Raw genomic sequence first — 22,931 nt, 5'->3', positions numbered from 1 at the left:
GCTCTTAAGCAACACATTAGTTGCATTATAACGTAAAGCTGAACTCTAATGTCTGACTCAGTTTCACCCGAAGCAACAGCAGTAAAGAAGAAAGAGCTGATCTCTGGGTGACGTGCATCAAGACGTTACATAGAACATGTAACGTGACGTGACATGTCATAAGACAGAGATTAAAATGTTGCCAACTCAGCGCAAACTGCTTCCTCCTGCACTACAAACCACCAAGATCTCACATAAACATGACTTTACAGAAAAAGACAGGGAGATGTATCATTATCTCACTGATTAATGCATATTGTGGCTTTCTTTCTGCATTAGTGCATTACAGAGAATGAATCATGCAGCAACAAGTCCCTCCAGTTGAAAATATATTAATAATGAATTAATGACAAATTCAACATCTGAGCTTCAAAAAGTCCCAATCCCAACATTCCCCCAAATAAATAGCCCCAAAAGGGATTTTTACAATTGTGTTCCCAAACTAAAGATATGTAAACGCATGTATACAATTACACACACGCATGCATGCAAATATGACCATATTGCTGTTGCAAGGAAGATTTTGAATAAGCAAGATTATAGTTCCTGTGAAAATACACATAAAAAATTTAAAAAAATCACCACACATAAAAAATACACTAACACTCACACATAGCCTGTGATTATGAGCATACGCACCCTACTGATAACACTCACTCCCATACACACAATCTAACACTTAAACGACAGGAGATATCAACTATATACAAAAACACCTACACACACTTGATCAAACAGTCATCGCGGTTAATGATTGATGACTGCCACGATCAAACAGTCTGCGGTGGGTGTAAATAATAACGTTAAACCGACCATTTTGGCTCGTACCTTTTCCGCTTAGCTCCTGCAGGGGGATCGTGTCCCCTCCACCGTCGTACGGCAAATATGGATCAGCGGAGTCCTCCTTCATACCGGTAAACGGCTCATAGACTGAATCAAGCAGCTGCTGCGGCGGCGGCGGCGGCGGCGGCGACAACCATGATCACCAGTGATGCGTTTGCTCTTAACATGATATTGCGCGTCTATACAGTGCGTGAATGCAGCAGCCGATGATGTCATTGCGTTCAAAGGCAAAGACGCGTTCTACGCGCTAGCCAATCCCCTTTCCCCTCCCTCGAGAAACAAAAATCATCTTGCTCTGTCTTGGAAGTCCACGCATGTAAGAAAACTAAAATCACATCTTAAAATCTGTAATTCTTTTAGCCCAAATACTACATTCACAACACGAGAACAGCACAAAAGTCTGTATAACTTAAATGCCAATGATACAAATATATTTTTTTATTTTTCCTCACAAATGGTTTTGCATTTTTGCTATGAGAAAAAATGAAACAAGTCTGAGATATGTTGCAGGATTTGTATTATGATCCAAATTTAGCACAATAGTCTTTAATCCTATGCAACATTAGCACAGCTGCCAAAATATTTTTATATGCAATGTGCACATATACAGAAATGCTGATGACACATTTTTATGTTTATTCAGTCTCATTTTGTCAGTGATGTTTTGTTTTAAAAGGTCGCCTCAAGGTTCAACATGTTGTTCATTATGAGATGCTATTCTCATAGATATCTATATGTACAGTTGAAGTCAGAAGTTTACATACAAAGTCATTAAAACTCATTTTTGAACCACTCCACAGATTTCATATTAGCAAACTACAGTTTTAGCAAGTCGTTTAGGACATCTACTTTGTGCATGACACAAGTAATCTTTCCAACAATTGTTTGCAGACAGATTGTTTCAATTTAATTGACTTACATCACAATTCTAGTGTGTCAGATGTTTACATACACTAAGTTAACTCTGCCTTTAAGCAGCTTGGAAAATTCCAGAAAATTGCCTTTATGCAATTAGCCATTTAGTTTCTGATAGGCTAATTGGAGTGGATGTATTTTGAGGCCTACCTTCAAACTCAGTGCCTCTTTGCTTGACATCATGAGAAAAACAAAAGTAATCAGCCAAGACCTCACATCCTTGGAAGAAATTTCCAAATGCCTGAAGGTACCACGTTCATCTGAAGAAACAATAGTATGGAAGTATAAACACCATCTTGGAGATGAATGTAGTTTGGTTAGAAAAGTGCAAATCAATCCCAGAATAACAGCAAAGGACCTTGTTAAGATGCTGGAGGAAACAGGTAGACAAGTATCTATATCCACAGTAAAACTAGTCTTATATTGACATATAAGGCTGCTCGGCAAGGAAGAACCACTGCTTCAAAACTGCCATAAAAAAGCCAGACTATAGTTTGCAAGTGCACATAGGGACAAAGATCTTACTATTTGGAGAAATGTCCTCTGGTCTGATGAAACAAAAATTGAACTGTTTCGCCATGTTATATTTGGAGGAAAAAGGGTGAGGCTTGCAAGCCGAAGAACTGTCCCAATATATCCCAACTGTAAAGCATGGGGGTGGCAGCATCATGTTGTGGGGGTGCTTTGATGCAGGAGGGACTGGTGCACTTCATAGAATAGATGGCATCATGAGGAAGGAAAATAGTGTGGATATATTGAAGCAACATCTCAAGACATCAGCCATTAAGTTAAAGCTTGGTCACAAATGGGTCTTCCAAATGGACTATGACCCCAAGCATACCTCCAAAATTGTGGCAAAATGGCTTAAGGACAACAAAGTCAATCGAAGTTAAGCAATGTTTTCTATGATTAAATGTCAGTGTAAAGTAGTTCAATGGAGGCGAGAACCGGCTTGGCAATGTAAATAATAGTTTAATATAAAATTGAAGCAAAAGACAAACACACACATGACGGATATGTCCGTAAACTATCTCTCTCTCATTGCACCACCATCTGCCGTCTGCCTTTATCCCTCTCGGAGGTTTAATTAGCCTGATAAGGGACAGGGTGCGTATAATCACAACCCGGCCCGCCCTCCGCCCTGCCACAGTCAGGACTTGTGAAAAATGTTTAAATGTATTTAGCTAAGGTGTATGAAAACTTCTGACTTCAACTGTAGATAACTTATTAGTAGCAGTTTCTATGGACCGCGATAGGTCAAGAGCCATCCAGCAACACATGAATGTAAATTGACATCAGTTCAGCAAAGTCCAACTTTCAGATTATCTGAATTTCCATAAACATTGGGCAATATTTTAGATGATTTAAAAAATCCTGACTCTTTTTTTTAGTTTTTCGTTTTTTAGCAAACTAAAAATTAGCACCCAGTCAGTCAAGTCATCACTTGATGAACTGTTTCCACACAAAAGCAGTTTATGCAGCAGTCTAAGGTTTTTCTCCATTCAAACAGCTCTCCTTGTTGACCGTCTCAAGATGGTGCAGCGGTTGACATATCCCAACCAGCTGAATGAGGCATCTACGCATTCAAGCAAAGTTGAATATTGGGGTGCAATTCGTCATGTCATTGGACTCCAACTTGAAGCTATTTTCTAAACTTTTTGCTGAATTGCATTCTTGAAGGAGCAAACAGCATCCATGTCAGATGTCCCAACTAACAAATTTGGCAATCAGGATGCATTCTGTCAGGTCATCGGACTCCAACTTGAAGCGCTTTTGTAACTGTCACCGAATTGTGTTCTTGAAGGAGTGAACGGCATCCAGGTAACCATAACACTATTTTGGTTACATTTGAAGGCCAATTTGTATATACTGCATTGCAGGTTACTGTAGCATGTTGTTGATACGTTGCATTTTATGAACAGATTGACACAGTAAACAAACACCAGTCCTGAAGTGCATTCTCTATGTGTCTTTTAATGTGAGTCTGGCAGAACATCACAGCCTATATTGGAGGGACTGCGCCTCTTCAGTGCAAAGCCACCAGGCTTCACACCCACTATATTACCTACTGACGTGTTTTATAAATCACGTGATGAGCTACTAGTTGACTTAAGGCTGACGATGTTTACTACATTAGATGAGGTTGGCTAGTCAAATAGGCTGTGCAACCCCTAGTAGATTCATGTCAGTATCTAGGAAAGAATATATTGTACACATGCAAAACATGACCACAACACTGGCAGGCTCACCACCATTTACCTTCAACACTTGTCAATAATCCTCCTGTTGCCAGGTAACTGCTTCGGGTTATGCTATGAGGTCATATACATTGGCTCTGTTCAACAATGATGTTTAAAATCATAATTATCACAGCTCTGTCTTGTTAGACCTCTTCAAATGACAACATTGCCTCCGCATATACGCCTGTCACTGTACGGAAACAGTACAGCTGCAAGAGAGCTGTGACCAGGGACCCCCATCACGTGGTGGTTTAAAAACAGCAACCCACAGTTTGACATGTTGTCAAAGACACCAACAACAGCGCAAGTGGATATGAGTTTGAACTTCCTAAACTGTTGGCTTCAAGGTAACAGGTCTGCTAAACTGTTTCCCATGTGTTTTTCTTTTAAGCCACATCATATTTATTCACAACAGTTAAACATACAAACCTTCTAGTCTGACTAGCTACTGTAGTTATGTCACCCTGAACCTGTTATGAACTTTCACCTGGTTTCCCATCGTCTATAAGCAATGTAAACGAGCAATCGGCCAAACTTTCCTGGAGCAAATTCTCCAATGTGATGTCAGCTGTGGCCCGTGTCAGACCTGGCCAACCAGAGAGAGTCAAAGAATCTGATAGGGCAGAGAATGTTGAATGACATGGAAAGGTGACACCTCCCTATTACACTGCCACAAAGGCTTTTGTTGTGTGTGTGATCCAGCGAACAAAGGTTTGTCAGGCCTGGGACGTTAATGAATAATGAAGGGCACAACAGACCTATCATGAAACAAATCAAATCCAATGACCTCCATTATACCTGCTTGTTTTGATTATTGAAGTAACAAACAGCATTTTTGCACAAAAGGGTTATTTGGTTGACAATTGCTTAATGTGAGTGTATGCATAAATTACATTATTGAACGTTTTTGTTTAGAAATAGTTTTGAACACTACAGTACATCACTTTTGCATTTGCATTTTATACTGCTGGAAAATAAATATTTTACAATGTAATTCTACAGCTTTGGTTTTGATTAGAAAAGATTAAATGACAGATGATCAGATCCAATTTCCTTTCTCTTTTAGACAACAGGTTTAGCTTAGTATTAATATACAGACTATGTAACACATAAAACACATAAAATAACACTTAAGTTTTACATTTACTTTAGTTCCTTTTAACTAAGTAAACTGAAAATACTGTAAAAAAAACTTTTGGTGCAAGGGATGGCAGGCATGTCGTATCTAATATAGCCTTAACCACAATTATACTCGCAATATAGCATGGCCTCTTGTACATTATTGTTTAATTTAAGCACTAATGCAATAAAGACCAAATCTTCACATATTTACTTCTCTGTCTGAGCTATGGTCCATGTAGCATTTGTTTATTCCATTGATATCATACAACTTTCATGGTAACAAACACCTTTGATACATGCTGCCTTCAAGTGTGATTTTATATTTACACATGAGCACACATGAACTCCACCACAATGCTGTAAATACCATCAGGGAAACGTGATTTTCTCTGAGCACTGACTTTCCGAGTTCTGCTCAGTAATTGTGAATGTTGATGGTACGATAGTTTGTACACATTTAGTAGAAGACAGAAAGAATCACACAACCGAAACAAGAAGGCAACAGCAACAAACTCACAAGAAGCTACACGAGAAAAAGGAGGACAACAGAAATGTATGGAATCTGATGGACAAGTTCAGCTGAAAGTAGTTGTTTTACAGCAATTGTGCCTCTCAAGGCAAAGATGCAAAACTGGCAAGACATTTGACATCCTCTTTTGGGCTCTTCTCAACCTCAAGGAAGTTCTTAATCTTGGATAGAAGTCATAGAAAATGGGTAATGGTGGTGCTGGGGAAGGGGTTTGGAGGAATGGACAAATGTAGGTTACGCACAGGCACATCAGGTGTGGCCCTACCTGGCGACGCATCCCCTTCAAGCAGGTTGTCGTCCTCGGTGGTGTGGAAGTCCATTACGATGCCGGCACCATCGAGGAGCTCTTCGTCACTGCTGGCGCTGGTAATGCTGTTGTAGCTGTTCCTGCAGTAGCCTCTGTTGAACAACTGCTCAGACTCCATTTAGCAACACAAAGCCCTATCATAGAGAAACCACCCAGAGAGTCAGGTGACTTGATTTAGCAGCAAGTGTCTGTCTTGCGTACTTGTGTCAACACAATGCGGTCTGTGCAAGATGGTTTCCATGCCAAATAAAAATGTTTCAAAGCACTTTACAACCTCAGAGGAAGAGAACCAATACAAAAATGTATCATGGTAGCTTTGGTACCAAAACTTTGGTAGGAGAGGGTAAGATGGTAGGCTTTGTCCCAATTTGCATACGTATATTATGCACTGAAGTATGTACATCGGTGTGATAGGAAAGTAAGGTCTAAAACAGTACACTAGAATTCAGATTTCATCCATTCTCCATTATTTACAATTGTTTTGTCAGAACAGGAATGCTGCCAGGTAACTCAGCTCCTTCCGCTATGTACAGAAAGCTGCAAGTGTTGAGCACATGAAGTGCCAAACATTACACACTCCATTTTGATTGTTAAAGAAGTCCATCATCTAGGTTTCACAGCGTAACATACTACTTACATAAAAAATTATTTTGAATAGTGCATAAGTGTGCACCGTAGATGCACATATACTGAACGAGTTTGCATTTAAACATTAGCCTCTAGCTAACTCACCACCAGTTCCAGCCTCACGTTCTTCACTTTTTCTTTAACTCTTAAACGCATGTGTGATTTGCCAATTATTACTACATACCTCGGGTCTTTGGTGACCCGGCATGAATCACAAATTAATCTACAAAATGCCCAGTTAATGTAATATTTTCAAAGCATTTTCAAGACAATTATAAAATAATATAAATATTTTCCCTTATTAAAGAGATGATGAAACAAATGATAGCACAGGATTCATTACTTTCACGCTGACATTTTATGAGACGCAACTGTCTATCAAATGCATATGAAGCTACACGTAAGGCACATAACATAAGCTACACATGTATTTTCTCTAGCACATAACAAGTGTAAATAGATGCAAAAATTTCAGAATTTCAGTAGTATAATAAACCTAAATGGCAATAGCCATATCATACTGTTCATGTACTTGTTATAGTTTAATTCTACGATGTTTCTTCAAATATCAAAGTCATATTTAAATCATACTGAAACAACAAGCATGTATAACATTTATGTGTTGTTCACATATAGGAGATACTTATAATTCAACACTGCTGCACAGAAAATCAATATGATATAGAAGTCATTTGTATGTATATAGTACTTATTTGTTATGTAATAAACAAAGAAATATACACTCACTCATCTGTACACCACTATTTTTGAATGTACTATGAATTGGGACGCTATCTCTTATCTAATCTACTATTTAGGACAGAAAGTACAGTATATGAACTGGGATGCAATATTACACTTATTGTGACTAATATAAAGTCATAATACATTAATATGGGATCTCCTGTTCTTTTTTGTTTTGTTTCTCTTTTGATGACTCTTGTGGCAAATACTGTTACCAGAGATTTAATCTTATAACAATAATTCTTGCAACTATGGAATTTTGGCAGAAACTAGTTACAATTGACATTTTTTGTAGTGGAAGAACAATTTTTATTTCTTTTTGTAAATTTGTGTTACCTTCCTATAAAGCTGACCAACATTTTTACATACAGAAACTGAGGCAACACCAAGCCAAGCTAATGAATGATATAGTCATTAGCTTTTGCATCCCAGTTTTTTTAGTCAACATTCCAGTAAGATTTTCATAGGGTTAAATATCAAAGGAATGTTCTGGGGCAATGATCACATATAGTTGTACTGTATTTCAATCAGTACTGCCCCCTATTGTACAGAGTACTAAAATAACATCAGGAGAGGGCCTTTGAAGTGCAACCATAAATTAAGTGAACGTTAACATTGTAAATGACAGCAGCAAGGCTCTCTGTAATGTATAATAAAGAGCACAGTTAAACAAAGCATTTCTAACTACATTTCTAACTACATTTAACAGTAGATACAAAGTTAAGAACAATGCTCAATATTGCATTGACAAACTATTCTTAATCAAGAATATTACAAATAAAAAGTAACTACCATGACTTCTTTGGACATGGTTCAATAGCAATAGAATTTGTTGGCACATACAATAGTACCATGGAGTTCTTTGAAGGACCTTGGAGTACCATGCAAATATTTCATTTTCATATCAATTCAGTACCATGGTGTTACCATCTGATAATGTCACCGATCCATGGTTCCATCTCAGTACCTTTTTGTAAGGCCAAATGTCTCTTAAGAATGACAAGCTCAGAGAAGTAGTGGTCAATGGTAGTTTTTTAATTGTCAATTATCAAAAATTTTCAACATATCAGGTGATTAATCAGTCTGGGTTATACACTCACCGAGCACTTTATTAGGAACACTATGTACCTAATAAAGTGCCTGACGTGGTCTTCTGCCGTTTTAGCCTATCCACCTCAAGGTTCGATGTGATGGGCATTCTGAGATGCTATTCTCCTCACTACAATTGTACAGAGTGGTTATCTGAGTTACAGTATCCTTTCTGTCAGCTCGAACCATTCTGGCCATTCTCTCATAAACAAGGCATTTCCGTCCGCAGAACTGCGGCTAACTGGATGTTTTTCGTTTGTGGCACCATTCTGAGTAAACTCTAGAGACTGTTGCGTGTAAAAATCCCAGAAGATCAGCAGTTACAGAAATACTCAAAACAGCCCTTCTGGCACCAACAATCATGCCACGGTCCAAATCACTGAGATCAAATTTTTTCCCCATTCTGATGGTTGATATGAACATTAACTGAAACTCCTGACCTGTATCTGCTTGATTTTATGCACTGCACTGCTGCCACATGATTGGCTGATTAGATAATCACATGAAAAAGAAGGTGTACAGGTGTTCCTAATAAATTGCTCAGTTAAGTGTTGTAAAGAAGTCAATGGAAAGGAGGAGGCGAGAACCAGCTTGACAATATAAATAATATTTTAATAATAAACTTAAACAAAAGACACAAACACACATGACGGACATGTCCGTAAACTATCTCTCCCGCACAATCCTCCGCAGTCGGCCTTTATCCCTCTCGGGGGCTTGATTAGCCTGATAAGGTGACCGTGTGTGTATAATCACGACCCGGCCTCGCCCTTCGCCCTGCCGCATTCCTCCCTCATTCTCTCAGGCAGGGGAGCCCCCGGCATGACGTACACCCCCCTTCCCTGGGGAGGGGCGTGCCTTTTGCCCCATCTGCCGGCAGGTCATCCCCGTCTACTTGGACGAGAAGGGGACAAGGGGTGGGAAACAGAAATAATTAAGTAGGGGGAGGGGGGGTACTTCCTGTAACAGTGTAGTAACCCCCCAAAAAAACACTGTAAAATTTAAATGAGAGGGAAAAGGCCAACGCGGATCGGCAATGAGAGAGAGAGGAGAGAGAGAGATTTAAAAAAAAAAACGTACTCGCCAGTTCTCCGAAACGCCGTAGCTTGTTCCTCGGCCACTCCTCCACCCTCTAACGGATGACAGCCACCCCTCTCCGGGTGGATAAGAGGCAGTCCTCCAGCCCCTGGCAGACCGCGATCTTGGGGAACAGAAGGAGTCTCCCCCGCCCCTGGCAGCGGTTCTCCCGCTCCAGGCGGTCGGCAGCGAGCCCCTCACCGCTCACGGTCGGCGGTCTCAGACCCTGCCGCGTTTCAGCGGCTGGTAGGGGACTCCTCCGCTCCTGGCAGTGGCCCTGACCGCTCCAGGCAGTCGGACTGGAGCCACTTCTCCCCTCGTGGCCGCGGCTGCGCCGTTGGGGTGGACGGTAGTGGCGAGAACTCTAATATGGCATATCCCTCCTCCTTCCCGGATTTCGGCACCAGTGTAAAGAAGTCAATGGAAAGGAGGAGGCGAGAACCGGCTTGACAATATAAATAACATTTTAATAATAAACTTAAACAAAAGACACAAACACACATGACGGACATGTCTGTAAACTATCTCTCTCCCGCACAATCCTCCACAGTCGGCCTTTATCCCTCTTGGAGGCTTGATTAGCCTGATAAGGGACCGGGTGTGTATAATCACGACCCAGCCCCACCCTCCGCCCTGCCACAAGTATATATTGGTCTATAAAATAAATGTCTATTAAAAAGTGCAATAAATCACAACAAATAATCGAATTCTACAGTGACACTCAAATTGATCTAATAGGTGACTTACAGCTGGAGTCTGTTGTGAAATCCAGAAGAAATCTTACCCTGCTGCTGTAATCATCTTACAATACGACAGCTGTCCACTTTATTTCAGTTTCAAAGTTTCCTTCTTGCCTCTTAAACACACCGAATGTTTTTCTCTATCTGTATTTCCTCCTCCCTGTCCTATAACGCTTTCCTCCCTCCCTCATTCTCTCTCCTTCCCTTCTTATTTTTCATCTCTTTATCTTAGTTTTGTCTCTCTTTATCTGGACCTTAGTTGAATCATGAGTCAGCATGTGACTGAAACTAATAATCACAGAAAGTAAATATTGAAAACTAAAACTAAACTAAAAGAACAAATTAATTATAAAATGAAACTAAAATAACCCTGAGCATGTTTACCCGAACACAGTTTTGCAGACAATTTGTATGATGTACAAAAGTCTTTTTTCTCTGATATATTGTTTGACAAACAAATCATGAGATTCAAAAATGTGCTTCAGTAGCCGCAGGGCACCAGCACAAAAGCTTCTCTGTGAATGATCAAACTGTCTGAAACAAAACTCGGGTTATATCCAATTAAAGCAAGAAATTCAATTTATTTGGTTCAATCTGAGTGTTATTTTCTGAGGTCTGAGAGCCTTTTGTTTGAGTTTGAAGTAGCAGCCAGGAAAAAGAAAGCCAATAAAGATGGATTCAACCTGATGATCTACTTGTCTGGCTTTAGCAGGGAATCCTTTCAGAAAATCAAAAATGAGCTCTGTAAATAGTGTAGCATTATGTAGAATAAGAGGGACTCTTGGTCTCGATATAAATCCTGCTAAATGGGTGACTGTCACGCTAGCGTGTCAAGCATGTCGATTAGGTCACCATAGCAACCTGCTCCAGAGATCACTCAGCAAATTAAAGATTATTAATAAAGTGCAGAATCAACGGATTTTGAAAAAAACGATAAGGTGGAGTTGTTTTTCTAAAAACAATAGATGAGAAATAGATCACATTTCATATTTTGGTTTCGACCAATTCATTTCCATGACCTTTCCAGAGATTGCTAGGGTGGACTTCCATTTGTATATAAGGTACATCTTTGGAATTAACAGAATTAAAACTAAGAGAATGAAATGGTCATATTTACTATAAAAGTCTCCAAAAAAGACTCCAAAAAGACAAACAGATGTTATCACACTGTCTTGTCAGCCAGTTTTACTCTATACATAGCACACGTAACCCTTTCGCATGTACGATCAAACTGGTGTGATTATGCTATGCTGGGCTCAGACGCGTACAATCAAACCAGTGTGATCTTAATCCGTGCTGCTGTTTACCAGCAAAATAGGGACTGATGTGGTTGTCATAATGAACCAGCAGCTCAAATAGTCTTTTCAAATAAAAAATAAAAAATAATTTAATTTAAAATAAAAGTTTAAAGTCGCTACCGTCGGAGCACACTGTTTTGATGCAGCGATGCGGCCATATACAAATTAGTCAGTCCACTCGAGCCTTCTCCCATTCCATCCGTCACTCATTCTTCTGGTGCTGGGATAGAAGGGCTAAGCTTTTAGAACCTTCTATGCTTCTATTACGAAATGTTGCATGTAAACAATAAGGCGACGCGCATAGCTGGCAAGCGCATTTGCGATTGCATCTTTTCCATCATAATCAATCATTATAAACATCTAAAAACAACATTATATGTTTGATAATATATAATCTGACCTTCAGTGCATCTGCTGTGATATAATTTGTCCTCCAGTTCATCTGATGTGAAGTGTAAATTAAGATTTCTTTTTTTACGGCGCGCATTAAAGAACTCACACTGGGGGGTCCGTCAGTACAGGAGAAACTCACGTGCGAAAAAGGTTAAAAAAAACAAATTCAAGCTGATTCAATATTTTAAAGAGCAAAACTTACATTTAATTAATTAATATATAAATAATAATAAAATAAAAAAAACACTATAAAAAGTTTCATGACCTTTTATATTTAACCCATTTCCATTAAGTTTCCAGGCCTGAACTTTTGTTAATTTGATGATGAATTTACTTTGCTACATTGGCTATCTGTTAAATTTCGTTCTGTTAACTACTGACAAAGCTTTAAATGCTCTAGCATTTAAAGCAATTCTGGCCTATTAATAATACCTAGAATATCAAAATCCACAAAATGAGGTAGATCCTTTTCTTGTTTTGCTCCTAAACTATGGAATAGTCTTCCTATCATTGTTTGGGACTCAGACACACTCTCTCAGTTTAAGTCTAGACTAAAGACTCATCTTTTCAGCCAAGCATACACCTAATTTATCCCTCAACTCATAGTTATGCTGCATTAGTTAGGTCTGCCGGAAACACTTCTCATATACTATAATCCTGCTTTAAAGTAAATGGCATCAACGCTAATATTTTTATATTTGTTTCCCTGTCATAACCTCGGGATACATATCCTGAGAATACCAGAGCCTGCCAGACCCAGCTCCAGTCATGCCTGATGTCTGATTCCCAATACTACGTGTTGCTGAGTGAGGACGACTAACTGCAGCCTGTGCCAGCCAGATATCACTTCTGTATACTATGATGGACTTCACAGAGGATTAACTGATGCCAGCTCCAACCATAAAACTTGGGATATTTCACTGGACACTGCCTGAAACATGAACTCAAGATGGACTTCACCGGAAATTAACTTACACAAGCTTACAATCGAACTGCAGTGCACATCACTGACCTCTGCCTACATCACCTTGGTCAAAGGATGAACTGCAATCTTAACATGGATCACATAGATAATAAATGAATTACCAACTATACAAAGGCAATGTATCTGTGTGCACTTCCACAGTTGATTCAGAATGGACTTCAAAAACTTAAGTCATTAATCTTACAGTTAATACAAATGATTTTTGTTTAAACATTGGCCCCTAACACTTAGTTTACTCATTTACTCAAGTCAAACCATGACTTGTACTACACATAAATAAATCATGTTTAAGTAAAATTACTTGAAGTCTTTAAAGAGCATGCAAGTGTCTCTCATTACTTTTTTACTACACTGGTAGTTAGTCACAAGTGTCATAAAACAAAATGACGTGGTTTCTTCAGTTATTGCGTTTTCATCTCACATTTGCTTTAATGACACTATCAGTCAGGTTTAGGTGGGAGGTACATTTTGTTGATTTAAAACTTGATACAACTTGATGTAATCCTTCCTCATGATCACGCAGCGTGTTTTTTATGAGCTGAATGGGAGGCTAAACAAAAAGTTAAAATGTGACAAGACTGCAGTATACCCAACAGACTCGTGCAGCACGTGCAAGCCATTTGCACAACACGAGCAGGTAGCACTTCACTTTCTGTTAATCACACGAATAAACACGCCGCTTTGCTTCGGTCAGGCAGCGCGGATGACAGCCTACATTCCGTGTTTCATTTGTTTCTTTTTGCTTTCAGAACATCAATGCAATAAGAATAACACCACTATTAATCCTTGAGATTTCCAACCCAGTATACAGGTACACCCTCCTTAAATCATGGACATTCAAAATTACATTAAACAAATAAAAGAGAAAACATAAAACCACATGGTGGGGTTCAAAAATCTATTCAAAATATAAATTAAACCTGGAAATAAAGTTTTAGGATTTTGCAAGTGTGATTCACCGAAAAGGGCTAAATAGTTGATTGGCTTGTGATGCACGAATGGCTTGCACGTGCAGCATCAGTCTTGTCACACTATAATACTGTTCAGCCTCCCATTCATCTGATGAAAACACGCTAAGGATGGATTAAGCTACATCAAAATGTAGATTGGAAAGCAGGTGCGAAAAAAGTCATAAAAATATAATAGCTTGCTCCTCGCTCACTGTTGCTTACGTGCTAGTGATCAGTACCGCCGCTCCCTATAAGGAGACTACGTAGTCTGCGTAGGGCACCAACTCCCTAGGGGGCACCATCTTACCCTAGGAGGGCACAAGAAAAACCACTGGCTGCCACATTATTCAAGGACCCGAAAGCAGTTGTGGAACACAGATGATCGCTTCACACGATCCACCCCCTCGTCCACCTGGAACTCTGCATAGGGCATCAATTTGGCTAGCGGTGGCCCTGCTAATGATTAAATGATTACAGTGACATAATATAAGAAATATTTAAGATTCCACACAATTTTGTGATCAGTCATCCAATATGCACATTTGTGACATGTGGGTGTCAGCACCTGGAAAATTGCCAATATAGATTTTGAAACTGCCAGTATAGATTTTGAAACAGGTGGGAAAAAAAAATTGCCGAAAAAATCGAAGTATTTCAACCACCTTCTGGTGTTTGAAGTCTATAAACAGGTGTCCTGTGTTGCATCTGTAAACACACCTCATTATACACTTTGTATCCTACAATGGATAGAAAACAAAAATAAACAATAATGTCTGATGTAGACTCAAAGAGTTTGTTGCCTTTATCTGATATGACTGGAAACAGCACCCACCATCTGCTAAGACCACAGTCATCACTTCTGAGAAACATACATTTTAATGGCACCAGCAAAATGGCATGTCCCTGCTGAAAAACCAATAAACCCCTTAAACCAGTCTAAGCTTGTTTCCTGGTCTTCCAGCCTGATCAGGCTGGTCTGCTGGCTGGTTTTAGAGGGGTTGTGGACAATTTTCAACTTATCAGGCTGGGAGACCAGCTTGCCTACCAGCCAAATTAGCTGAACACAAGCTTGGTCAGACTGCTAGACCAGCTAGCCTAGCCTGAACCAGCTAAGACCCGCAGCTGTTTTTTTCCTCACATCATTGACCCTGTATCACATTTTTAATGTAAAAAATATATAATATATATATAAAAGTAACAAGATAGCTGCTGAGTCTGTCTGCGACTTTTGCCCTAATTCAGAAGTTACTTTCAGTTCAGAGGATGTCGAACACAACGAGGAAAATGGTCATATTTACAGCTGACATTAAAAGAAGGGGAGAAACCAGAGAGATTGCACTGACCAAACGAATATCATGAAATAAGATTCAGAAGTGTATATAAACCAAGGGGGAAATAATACTTGGAGTAAGCTATCCATTAGCAAACCAAAGACCACACTTTAAAGTGTCCTCCAAATAATCTCTCACTGATAAATCACCTATTGAAATATTTGTGTTGTTATATTCATGTTTCTCGCAGAAAATGTCATCTAACCAAGTCACACCTTGATGCTTGGTATAAACAGGCACCCATGAATGCATTCAAGCATTTCATAATGCAACAGTCATGTGAGTATTGGTGACAGTGTATGCTACGCACACTATGGCAATGGCATATCTTAGTTTTTTTGATTGATTAACTTGTGCAAGGTAAACTTTCAGACACACTTAACTTTGTGACTTTAAACCAGGGGTTCTCAACTGGTGGGTTGCAGGTCTGTTTTGGTAGAGTTGATGACAACAGGAAAAAAACAATGCTACATGCGAATGATCAAAATGCAACTAAACATATATAAGTGGATAGTCAGGACAGCAACATGAATAGACTTATCAACTTTTAAATGGATGGAGAAAATGCTTCTCGTATCTTTTGTTGTTGATGTCAAAAAACGTGCGTCCAATCAAACTCAATGGTATTTTGGTGCAAAAAAGTTGTTTTTGGTGTTTAAGGACTTATTTCATTTTTAACAACATTAAGATTTTATGTTAAAAATGATATGAAGTAGTGATGGGCATTTTGGTCATTTTGTCTACTTAAGTACTCAAAATTGTGCAATGGAATAACACTTTACGTTGGACTTCTAACTTTGAAATTTGTGCGTAAACTACCATTTCGCCGAGATGCGGGTGTGTGAACTCGCAAATATCAACATGTTGACATCCAGGGAGATTTACAGAGTAGATGATAAACATTGACTTTTATTAAATAATATCCATTAATGGGTCAAAGTTCTTACATAAAATGATAATAAAACGTGTTTAGCAAACGTTTGCCGAGACATGTGTTCCAAACAAGGTTAATTATACTTTTTTTTATTATCATAAACCTGTAGAACAAGCGCTAGCATTGAAGCATCATTTAACATTTTGGTTTCTATGAGACGACTCTGTTGACATTCAAGTAATGTATTCAATCTCAAAATTGAAAATAAGGCCCCTCTTTGACACGTTTGTGTTAAGTTGTCATTTATTTGTCACAGAATTTTGAGTTTAGTCAATAGTCATGTCACGCATGATCATTACCGATCATCATTTTCATTTTTCCCCCCACTATTTTTCACCATTTAGCCTTAATAAGTCCATATGAATTGTTCCTGCGGTGAGACAAATACATTTTTATAAGTATAAATATTCCATGTAGTTTCTCAATTAATATGAGATAGGCCTAAAAACGGCATGCATCATAATAATTATAGGGCACAGAATGTCACACCACAGGACATGTCAATTTCCCTACAGTCTTTCATGTCAACTACTCACAATCATATTAGACTTGGTAATATGGGTAACACTTTTACTTTAATACAGTATTATTAAGCCCAGTGTTTGTTCCATGTGTTAGGCTGGTAAATTACACATCTACTGTTTTTTCTATTCAGCCTATTTTCTTTAATCATGAGGACAGTTTTGTTATTTTTGTATGATAAACAAATTTTGTTGCTACTGTGTTGGGTTGCCATTTAAAGGAATATTCTGGATTCAGTGCAAGTTAAGGCTGATGTAACTTTTTCAGTGTTAAAATACTTTCTTCTATCCAAGCTTAATATGATGAGACAACTTAAAATATGTTCATTTTATTGAAAAATGTAAACACTGTTTCTATGTAGTGCTATACATATTGCTGTGTTTGAGCGACCCACTTAGCCTACCACAACAACATTACTCAACCAATGCGTGAGTTGGGGGCCGGACTATCTGACTGTTTGAACAGAGTAGAAGAGGGGTGTATTCAGTAAGCTGTTTTGAAAACATTGTTAATTTTTTCAATTCTGTTCAGTAACGCTAGAGTCGCAGACATTACATACCTCAGCTTTAAGCACAATCGACAGCATTTGTAACATGATATTGCTTACCACCAAAAATAATTTCAACTTGTCCTCCTTTTATTTTTATTTATTACATTTTTTTTAAAACAGCAAAAGTCTGGGTTACTGCAACATGATCACACTGGATGTCAGCATGTTGTGTCCGAGAGTTCCGATACCCTAGGATAGGCCACATTATGCCGGACTCACCGACAAGCGTCATCTCCCATCAGACATCTTTGCATCGGCTCCAACGTGTTTACCTTGCCTTGTGGTGTGAATGGAAGTGCATTTTGTCAGCAGCATGGGAGACCCCAGTTTTGATCCCACATTGAAACCATTATTAGTGACGAGCGTGATTCGGAGGTTGCATTATTTTACTCTAGCATTAAATTTTTACTCCACTGAGTTAGGTTTAGGTTTATAAAATATACATTCCTCAATGAAAACAACTTGCCTCACAACTCACTTTTGGCACCTCAGTGGACATTTCACCTGTAAACTGCAGCTCACACGTGCCCATACGCCTAACAACACTTACTGCTTTGGCCAATGGGGGCAGTGTTTCCAATTTCACTGTGAGATCTGTCTGGTTACAGGGAGGCAATGAAAATGGTTACAATAAAAGTGAATGGGGCCAATCTGTAAATGTTAAAATACTCACTGTTTTAAAAGTTTAGCAACAAGATGTAAACAATATAGGTGTTAACATGATATTAGCGTGATAAAACCGCATACTAACCTTTTCTGTATAAAATTCAATCCAACTTCTGTGCCATGACGAAGTGAGTCTGTAAACCCTGCAATCCCTTTAATTTAGTATTCTGCCGCCAAAAAAAAAACTTTACAGCTCAAATAATACACAAGAATTAATGTAAATGATTTTATAAATTTAGAAGCTTCACATTTTTGCCTTTAGTTAAACCCTCCACAAACTTTCCCCATTCACTTCCATTGTAAGTGCCTCATTGTAACCTCGATATGTGTGTGTGTGTGTGTGTGGCTTGTTTTAAGCTACAAACTGGTAACTACAAGGGTATTATGCTATAAATGTGGTTTATGAGGACATTTCTAGTGTTCCCATAATTCAAATAGCTTAAAAAACATACTATGTTGTTTTTTGTTGTTGTTGTTTTTTTAAAATGCATAAAGTTTTTTGTGAGGGTTAGGTTTAGGGTTAGGGGATATAATCTATAGTTCATACAGTATAAAAATCACGTGTGTGTGTGTGTGTGTGTGTGTGTGTGTGTAGTAATCAACATTATGCCACAAATGCTGTAGATTGAGATTAACTTGTATTGAACCCAGAATATTACTTTAAACACCAGGTCGATTCTGGGTCCTGAAGCAAAACCAGTTGAGAACCACTACTGTCTAAACTGGAGCAAAATTCATGCAACAAATGCCACTAACAGATAATCTGTAAACTCAAACACAAACTGTAGGACCTATTTTTATATTCTCAAGTATATGCTTATATAAAAGAACATGTCTGGATATGTGTGTCAACCTTATAAACACAGGGTTTGAGTACGTGATTCTATGCTAAGGTGATATTAATTACTGTTAAAATGCATGTAAAAAAAAAAAAATACAAAATGCTCAGATAAACGTCATAAAGTAACTAGGTTCCCAGAAGATCTCAAAGCATCTCACTAATATTAAACCTCTGGATACAAAGTAACTAAGTAAATCGAGTTTACAACGCATAAAAACACGAGAGCATGTGCATATTTGTAAAGAAACAAACATTAAGGTGGTAGCATTATATACCAATCAAAATAATTGACAGGGGCTTTTTAAACGTTTAAACGGTTTTAAAATGAAATGTCATTTTGTGAACCTGCGCGCAACGATGGATGCGTGTCTCGCGCTGTAATTGCACGCGCTTCAGCACAGACGTGACAGTCTTACCTCTGCGATGCCTCGAAACGACTTCTGAAGACACAATTCATCACTTCAGAACAAATAAAACACAGAAATACATTTTTCTCTTAATACTTGTTAGTCATTCCTCTCTGGTTATTTTGACCCATTCCTGTGTCAGTGACGTTCACTTCCGGTGTATCCCCCTTTCCACTTCCATCATAAAGAGAGCCGAGATCTGAATATCAGCTAAATTAATTAGATTTTTTTCATGCAGTCTATAAGATTCATAAGGTGTGATGGATATATTATTGCAAATAATAATTTATAATAATAATAAAAGTGCAATTAAAAACAAATGGGTAGTAATAATACAAATAGTACAATGCATTTAATAATATTAAAACAATGTAATTATCAGTAACAGTAACAGTAAAGATGGGGTATAAGAAGTATCTTATATTATTCAATATAATATAATATAAAATGTTTTGTACAGAAATTGGGAAATAAAAAGCAATAGTAGTACAAATTTAATAAGCTATTATAAATTCATTATAATGCTCTGCAATGGCAGGATTCGTCTCTATAATATATTTTGTGACAGTCAGGTTTGGCTCAACTATGCTAAGATTCAGAGAAGACAGAGATATCTGTTTTGTAGTCCACAAAAAACAAGCAATTTATATTTTCAGTGTTGATGTATAATGTTGTTTTGGCTTTGTAGGGCAGTATAGTACATTAATAAACAGGTGGGTAAAAATAGGTAATTGACAAAAAAACAAGGGCAAAAACTTATATAAGGTTACAATTTATATAAATACATCACTTTTTTTTTTTTTCACAGAATATTTGCAGTTGTCATATAGTATGTACTGTATACACTGATGAGCCAAAACATTATGACCACACACAAGTGAAGCGAATAATAATGATCATCTCATAACAAAGCCACGTGTCAAGGTCTGTAGGAATGTATCACAACACACTGGAGGAATGTGTCACAACACACAGTGCATCCCACCCTGCTACGTATGGGACTGTGTAGCCGCAGACTGGTCAAAGTGCCCATGATGACCCCTGATCCGGTGACTCCCGATTTCTTTTATATAATGTGTACGGCCGTGTATGTGTACACCATGTACCTGGGGAAATGATGGCACCAGGATGCTCTGTGGGAAGACGACAAGCCGGTGGAGTTAGTGTGATGCTCTGGGCAATTTTCTGTTGGGAAACCCTGGGCCTGGCAACTCATGTGGACATCAATTTGACATGTGCCACCTACTTAAATATCATTGCAGACCAGGTACACCCCTCCTTGGCAATGGTATTCCCTGATGGCAGTGGCCTTTCAGCAGGATAATGTACCCTGCCACACTGCACACATTGTTTGGGAATGGTTTTAGAAACATGATGAAGACTTCAAGGTGTTGCCATGGTCTCCAGTTAAGAGTATCTGTGGCATGTGCTGGACCAACAAGTCCGATCCATGGCAGCTCTACCTTGAAACTTAGAGGACATCTGTTGCTAATGTCTTGCTGCCAGATACCACAGGACACCTTCAGGGGTCTTGTAGAGTCCATGACTCAGCGTGACGGCGCTGTTTTGTTGAAACGCGGAGGCCCAACAGCATATTAAGCAGGTGGTCATAATGTTTTGCCACATCAGTGTATATATGCAAAAGTCTTATTCACATAAGATGTTTAAAAAAAGCATTTGTCTTAAGATTGTTCTTTATGTCTTCAGCTTTAGTGTCTCAATAGTAAATATAAATTTTAGACTCTCAAACAGATCAATATTTAAGTCCTTTTTTTACTTAAAATTTTCCTCCCTGCCCAGCAGGCTGCGATATGCAAGAATAATGTGAAATGCCAAAAACAAGTGAAGAATGTGAAGGTGAAAGTGGAAATTTATAGTAAAAATTGACTATATTGATCTGTTTCTGACCCACACTTATCATTTTGCTTTTGAAAATATGGATTTAACCACTTTAACCAAGCATTTAGCGAGAGCGACGTTGCAGGCTCGGAGGACCAAGCTGGAGCCAGAGGTTCAGAGGGCTGAGGTGGAGCCAGGGGCTCAGAGGACCAAGGCAGAGCCAGTGGGATTGAGGACCAAGGTGGAGCCGGAGACCAAAGGGGCCAGAGCAGATTAGGCAGATGGCCAGGAGACCAGAGCAGATCAGGCGGACAGCCAGGAGACCAAGGAGACCAGAGCAGATCAGGTGGATGGCCAGGACACCAAGGAGCCCAGAGCAGATCAGGCAGATAGCCAGGGGACCAAGGAGACCACCTCAGGGTATGGATAGGGTCAGGAGGCCTGGGAGGCAGCCACAGGGCTGGGACTGGGCCAGGAGGCCTGGGAGGTGGCCACAGGGAACAGAGTATCTGGGGGAGCGGTCTGAGCCGCTGGAGGAGGAGTCTCTGGAGGAGCAGGTGATACCGCTGGAGGAAGATTCTCTGGAGGAGCGGGCGGCGCCGCTGGAGGAGGAGACTCTAGAGGAGCGGGTGGAGCCGTGGAAAACCCTGTGGGCGGAGCTGTGGAATACTCTGTAGAGGCTTGACGAAGGCCGGTTGGATCCGGGAGAGGCTAGAAGAAAGCAGGTGGAGCAGGGAGAGGCTTGACAAGGCAGGAGGAGCAGGGAGAGGCTCGAGGGGCGAATCCATGGAAGGCGGAGCCGTAGGAGGCTCGAGGGGTGAAGCCATGGAAGGCGGAGCCGTGGAAGGCTCGAGGGGCAAAGCCATTAAAGGCGGAGCCATGGGAGGCTCGAGGGCCGAAGCCATGGAAAGCGGAGCCATGGGAAGCTCGAGGGGAAAAGCCATAGCAGGCAGAGCTGGGAGAGGCTCGGGGGTAAGAGTCCTGGATAACCAGGAAACAACCTCTGTGGTCGTGAGCATGGGCAGAGACTTGGGAATGACCTCTGTGGTCGTGGGCATGGGCGGAGACTCTGGAACGACCTCTGTGGTCATGAACATGGGCAGAAAGTTGGAAACAACCTCCAGGAAGAGTCTTGGGAACAGAAGCCTTTTGTGACAGTGCGGAGGGCGGAGCCGGGTCGTGATTCTACACACCTGGCCCCTTATCAGGCTAATCAAAAGTTGGCAATGATGGCTCTGGGATGGACAAGGCTGGCAACGCTGGCTCTGGGACAGACGAGGCTGGCAATGCAGGCTCTGGGATGGACGAGGCCGTGGCAGTCATGGGCACTGACAATTTGTGAGATAGGTTTTTCATGGCCCTATGCGCCGACATTAGTGGCAGATCATTCAACTTGGAGAATGGGGCCGTGGAAGGCTTGGAGCAAGGAACCGTGGAAGGCTCTGAGAAGGAGTTGTGGAAGGCTTGGAGCAAGGAGCCGTGGAAGGCGTGGACGAGGGAACAGAAGATGCAGGTTTTGGCCCGGGGTTCCCACCATAATCCACTGTGTAAAGGGATCCGCAAAGTTCTAGAACCTTCTCCACATATTCGCGGAGCATCCAGTGAGTATCAGCCGGAGGCATCAGTTACTTCAGTGCACAATTCAGACCGGATCGGAAGAAAACCACCAGACAGCGGTCTGGATAGTGCACAAAGTTTGCTAGCACTAAAAACTCACAGACATGATCGTCAACTGGACGGTCCCCTTGTTTCAGAAGCAGAATTTTGACAGCTAATAGATCCATTTTTGGTCAGTTTTTCTGTGATGAGACAGACGAGGAATGAGGATCTCAATGCAGCTTTTAATGAATAAAAGGTAAGCAATGTTACTCAGAATAAAACAAAACAAAACAAAATTCAGGGAACCAGTCACAGAACATGACAACAAATGTGAAGACTGACAA

At 39.8% G+C, this 22,931-nt stretch overlaps 1 protein-coding gene across 9 annotated transcripts in view; it reads right to left on the bottom strand.

Annotated features, from left to right (window-relative positions):
* LOC127658208 (H(+)/Cl(-) exchange transporter 3) overlaps nt 1-19,296 on the bottom strand; it is a 51,146-nt gene extending 31,850 nt beyond the window's left edge. For 4 of the 9 annotated variants that reach the window (XM_052147377.1, XM_052147391.1, XM_052147399.1 and 1 more), the window contains exons 1-2: nt 19,159-19,281; nt 5,954-6,129 (exon numbers count right to left, since the gene is read on the bottom strand). In XM_052147377.1, coding sequence (XP_052003337.1) covers nt 5,954-6,113 — 160 coding nt within the window. In that variant the 5' untranslated portion in view covers nt 6,114-6,129; nt 19,159-19,281. Of the gene's footprint in view, nt 1-759; nt 1,088-5,953; nt 6,130-10,279; nt 10,372-19,158 lie in introns of those variants that run through there. The other 5 variants (XM_052147381.1, XM_052147445.1, XM_052147417.1 and 2 more) reach the window with 4 other exon arrangements.
* Between the last annotated feature and the right edge of the window lie 3,635 nt (nt 19,297-22,931).

Source organism: Xyrauchen texanus, chromosome 2 (genome assembly GCF_025860055.1).
Source record: "Xyrauchen texanus isolate HMW12.3.18 chromosome 2, RBS_HiC_50CHRs, whole genome shotgun sequence".
Taxonomy (NCBI): Eukaryota; Metazoa; Chordata; class Actinopteri; order Cypriniformes; family Catostomidae; genus Xyrauchen; species Xyrauchen texanus.
The sequence above is the reverse complement of the archived record's forward strand: the minus strand, read 5'-3'. Positions and strand labels throughout refer to the sequence as shown.